The 5581-nt window shown below is 42.8% G+C and overlaps 1 protein-coding gene across 1 annotated transcript in view; it reads right to left on the bottom strand.

The window, feature by feature from the left end:
- Nucleotides 1-5581, bottom strand: part of LOC109297588 (centrosome-associated protein CEP250-like) — a 91651-nt gene that overhangs the window by 1896 nt on the left and 84174 nt on the right. The window contains exons 13-14 of the mRNA XM_019517457.1: nucleotides 3030-3181; nucleotides 2298-2377 (exon numbers count right to left, since the gene is read on the bottom strand). Coding sequence (XP_019373002.1) covers nucleotides 2298-2377; nucleotides 3030-3181 — 232 coding nt within the window. The remainder of the gene's footprint in view (nucleotides 1-2297; nucleotides 2378-3029; nucleotides 3182-5581) is intronic.

Here is a 5581-nt window from a genome sequence, read left to right as displayed (position 1 = left end):
GCTAGGGTCTGGAACCAGCTTCCAAGTGAGGTGGTGCAGGCTCCCACCCTGGGGGTTTTTAAGAGGAGGTTGGATGACCACCTTACTGGGGTCGTTTGACCCCAGTACTCTTTCCTGCCATGGCAGGGGGTCGGACTAGATGATCTGCTCAGGTCCCTTCCGACCCTAGAAGCTATGAAACTATGAAACTTTGGAGGTCTTTAAGGGGAGAGTAAACAAGCACCTCACTAGGATCATCTGACCTCAGCACTCTTTCCTGCCCAGGTCAGGGGGTCGGACTTGATGATCTACTGAGGTCCCATCAGACCCTAAAAAAATCTATGAAATCTATGAAAGGTTTTACAGTTTTGCTTTTCACTTATCAAGGTGGCAACATGAACAAGCATCAAGATAGAGTCAGTTCAGTGTCTTCTATGTAGAAATATTAACTTGGCACTAGAATTATAATATATATCCAAACCTGTATTTGACCATGAAAGGGTGCTCACAGGAAAATAATATAGGATAATAATATTATAAGCAGCATCACTCTGGTAGAAATGCTGAGCTGGTCCATCATTAAGTAATTTATTCTTATTCTTCCTTTGATATTAGCAATGTGAATATTAAAGCAAGTGCCATGGTGCTTTATGGTAAAAGAATAAATTCAGAGGAAACAACCTGTTTTGGCTGCAGGAAGATTTCAGGCAATATGAACCAGTTTGGAAACTTTCCAGGGCAGATCCAGGATTTGTAAAAGGTGGTGTGGAAGTAGCATCCTGTTCTACAGAGGTGGATGCACCTCTCACTCCCAGCACCCCTCCCCAACCCCTGGTGGGCAGACCATGCTACAGGACAAGCAGTCAAGATAGTTTTTTAAGTCTCTCAATCAGGTAGCAATCTTGGAGGGGTGGGGGGAGGTGGGCAGGTTTCAATGCTGCTAGCCAGGCAGACATGGAATCAGGCTTAGCTAGAGATAGCAGAGATGGCTGTGGCAGGTGGTGGGTCCCCTTTCCTTATACCTGCTCATGGGCTGGCAAGGAACATCAGGGGGGCCCTGGCAGGGAGGAAGAACCTTCCTGCTGCTGCCCCTGGATGAGCCACATATGGCCTGGCTAGAGTAGGTAGGAGCAGCTCTGAAGCTCCCTTTCCCCTCCCCAACCCCTGAGGCAGCCGGTGATGGGTGAGGGAAGGAGGAAGGGGATGGGAAGGAAGGTGCAGTGAGCATAGATGGGAAAGGAGAGGGGGGTTCTTACTTACTTCAGGGTCTTAGAAAAAATCCCTGGCTGCTGATCCTGGAAGTTCTCTTCACAGCCATATAAAGGTATGTGTTTATGATCAAACTATACTAGGACTGTGGGAGCCATGAGCATCTGTTTGCTAATGAAGTATGCAGTAAACTCGTATCTAACAAATAGATGTTCCTCTTTAGCAAACAGATGCTCAAACAGATGCTTACTGCTCAGAAATACTAGTTGGGGCTGTTGTTTCCTTTGCATCTTGTCACTTTCACAGAATAAACCCATTTCAATCAGGATTTTCTGAACTGAACTGTAAAACCAGAGATAGTACAAATGGCACCTCACAAGGAACAAAATCTTGCACTGACATCCTAAGCCATGCAAGGGTATTAGCATGTCTCTATTGCTTCTGCAATAGAGTACTACTTAAAATCATGTTCTGTCAACTTGGTTCTTTTCTATATAAGCCAAAAACAGAAATGAGGCAGGGAAATTCACTCCAATACTGCTCATAAGCATGCTGGAGATAGTGGTCTCAAAAAAACACAGGCAGGGATCATAGTCAGGATGATATATCTTCTTCAATTCTAGGTTTGACATGTATGGAGGTGGGCAGGGCAAGATTCTCAACAACACTGTTGTGTAGAAGTGGAAATAGTATAGACATATGCCAGAAGTCTTACTAATGGCCTATGCCTAACCCTTGGTATTAAATATTTAAAGGTCCAAATATCATCAAAGAGAAATATTTATAAGAGAAAAATAGACAGTTGCATGGCACAACATCAGAAATGTACTGTTTACTCAATACTTACACAATGCTCAATATTGTGTTGGGGTTTCTATTGTTAATACACTTAATGGTTGATGATAGGCCTATCTTGAAATGGAAAAATAAATAATATAGCTCACTATACAATTCCTCTTGAGATTTGCTTTTCAGAGACAGAAACACACCAAGTCATTATATGTAGAACAGAGAAAATCCTTGGGTTCTAAGAGTAATTTGAGGACTTGATTTAAAAAAAAATAATTCCTCCTATCCTTTTGCATGATGAATATTTTTTAACACATTACCTGCGATTTGTTTTCTGGTGTCAGCAGGACTTCATCTGGAAAATGGGTCTTATCATCTGTATGAATTTCTTTGTCAGAAGCTGGTGAGGGATTTCAATAGAAGAATATTAACTAATATTAGCAAATAAAAAACTGTCAGTGATCAATCAAGAGTTCTTCAGTCCTCCCCCACTCGAGTTTCATGTGTTGGCATCAAAAGGAAATCATTTGGGGGGGCGGGAATCCCTTCATCTTGCGACATTATAGAAAGACATTAAAAGTCTTTCTATAAACAACATGAAATATTAGCTCTTAGACAACATGGTTCTCTGTGTCTGCTCTCATATTCAGGGATTGGCTATCAAGCCACATAAAAATTCTGAATTCTAATGACAAATTTAGGTTTCATATACCCTGTAAACATTATCATATATTTAGGGGTCTTGTTCAGTTCTGTACTGTTTCAAGCATGTGTTAACTTCTGGTTGAGCTTGTTTCTAAATCAAACTTTTATTAACTGTAGGCTTTTATAGGATAATTCAGTTGCAAACCATAATCTTAGATATTTCATGTGCTTAGGACTTCATAGCATGTTAGATTTTAAATGTCATGTTATAACTGGAAGAGTAGGGTAAAGTGAAGCAAAAGGCACTAAGTTTCCTGGTATATTTGCATTTAAATATTCCATAGAGTATCTAAAAAGAAGGAAATTCTGAATTATTAGGCTATTTTTATCTGACACAAAGTTCTTACCTAGCAGGGCAAAATGTAGGCTATTTTTGCCAATCCATTCTGGAATTTCCTCAGTTGTGATACAATCTAACACAGTTTTCTCTGCTTCGACATATTGTAAATTGGACTTTGCAATCACAAGATTTCTGAAAAGCTTCATTGGAAGCTGTTCCCTATAATTGTTCAAAAAACAAAACAAAATAAACAAACAAGCAAAAACCCAAGAGTTCATTAGGAACTGTTTTCTTGGGGGTTTTTTAAGCATTTTAAGTGCTCAGCAGAGTGTGTATATAGGAAAATATATTGTAAAAATATTTCTCCATCTATTAGGCGATTACAGTTTCCTTTCAGTTTATATTTTTATGAATGTGCAGCATGAATTGACTAAATACAGTTACTTTAGCAATGTATTTTATAGAGTATAAAATTTCAGAGAAAAGTTGTTCAAGTGATTTAGCAATCTGGGTGCATCTACACAAGATGCTTCAAGCAGAGTAGATTAATTCTACTGCACATTAGCACAGCAGGAAAACCCCATGCTAATGAAGTAATGCGCAGTAGAATGCACAATGTCAAAAAAAAGCCTGTGATGACACTAATGTGCAGTAGCGCCAATTATGGAGCATTTAGTACCTGTAATTACAGGTACTAAATTAAATGTATCATAATGATAGTGCATTAATGAACGTGTAGATGCTCCCTGTAAGACCATATATTATATTGTACTTGTTCATCTCATAATGTCCCTGATGGATTTCTTCTACAAAAAGTGAAGTACCATATATACTTGAAACCATTTAATGTGGGGGGGAACCCCTACATCTTGGATTTAAGACAGTTGCTGTGGCTTTGATTCTGGCCCCAGCTTGGTCTTAAGTTTAATTTTGAGGTTGGAGTTGCACTGTAGCTGCTACCTGCCTTCCCCACCACCTCTGGCCCCCTCTACCCCACTACCTCTGCCCCCTTTTGTCTCCTTTACCATCCTCTGCTACCACTTATGCTTCAGCTTCAGCCCTGGTCTAGTCAGGACCATGGAGCCCATGGTTGCTCTGCCCTCTCTCCCCTTCCACCCAGTCATGTAGCAATTGTGGCAGTGGCAGCAACTCAAGTCCTGACTCTGTGCCTCTGGCCAGACCAGCACTGGAGCTGGAAGGAAGCAGAGGTGCAGTGCAGGAGAAAGGGATGGCAGATGGCAGGGTGGGGAGAGGCAGTGGAGGGGTCTGGAGGATGGAGAGAAGTGGAGGGGCAGGTGCTAGGGAGTGGAATCACTGCAGGGGGACAGAAGTCAGGGAATGCAGGCACAGGGAGGGGATGGGACAGGCAACAGAGGGGGCAAATAGTTGGGGGAGCAGGTGGCAAGGGGCAGGGTTCAGGTCACTTGACTCCCCTGCCACCTGCCCCCCCTCACTACTTGCCCCCCTACTGCTGTTTGCCATGCTGCAGCAGTGGGTGGAATGAATTTAAGATGACCCTACAATAATTAGATTTTATACATGGTAAATTATAAAAAATTATAGAATTTCCATCTATAGAATCTAATTATTAGTGGATTGTCTTAAATTCAAAGCCATCTTGGATTTCGGTAAATACAGTAATTGTTCCCAGATTAAACCAGACTTGAAAAATTATTTTAATATGTGAAATCTGCAGTGCCAAAGTAGAGGGTATGACATGTAAATCTACTAAAGGGTGTGTTTGTCCTTGCTGCCAGACAGCAGAGAACATTAAAAAGTTCTGAGTATTGGCTTACAACACATTAAGTCATCCAATTAAACCACTGAGGCATGTTGGCATGGTTACAGGGTGTCCTAAATATGGAAATGGTTTCCAAATATTTGTACAGTAAACTGTAATTTGTTCCTTCCATGATATTATGCAAATATGATCAGTGCATGATGAAATACATAGTGCATTTGTAAGACACTACTTAAGGACTATATTTACCTGAATCCAAATTGAGGTTTTTTTCTCAATCAAAATGGAAGAAAAAAGCCTCATATTAGATTTGAGTACTGACCCAGAGTGGGAAGCTTCTGTGGCCCCCAACTCTAGGTCCAAGACTGAAGCTGGAGCTGAGCCACAACCTGCCCTGGACCAGGGTAGCTGGTGCAGAATTAGAGGGGCATGTGGTGAGGGGGCTCAGGGAGATCATGCAATGGAAGTGGGGGAAGTGCAGAGGATACTGCATAGTGAAGGGGTGTGTGGGGGGAACCCCACAGTGTGAGGCTTGGGGGAGCATGTGGGGGAGAGTTTGCAGTCTGCTCCCCTGCCACCTTCCCCCAACCCCTACAATTGCCACCCTTGTCACTTACCTTTGGCTCAAGCCCTAGCCCTAACCTGGCTGGGCCTAGAGATGCGGCTGCTGTTTCTGGGCTAGGACCACAGCTGGAGTTGGGGTGGTCCCAGCCTGAAGCTGACTGCCCTGAAGCTGGAGACAGAGTCAGACCCACTGCAGAAATGAGGTGGGTGGTGGGGGGCAGGCACCAGAGCAGACAGGTGATAGGAGGGCAGGTGCAGGCACAGTGGTGGGGAAAGGGGCAGGGAGGCAGATGGGAGGGGGCAGGTGGTGGTGA

The sequence above is a fragment of the Gavialis gangeticus genome, unplaced genomic scaffold (genome assembly GCF_001723915.1).
Source record: "Gavialis gangeticus isolate Ggan-Ray unplaced genomic scaffold, GavGan_comp1, whole genome shotgun sequence".
In the NCBI taxonomy this organism is placed as follows: Eukaryota; Metazoa; Chordata; order Crocodylia; family Gavialidae; genus Gavialis; species Gavialis gangeticus.
The sequence above is the reverse complement of the archived record's forward strand: the minus strand, read 5'-3'. Positions and strand labels throughout refer to the sequence as shown.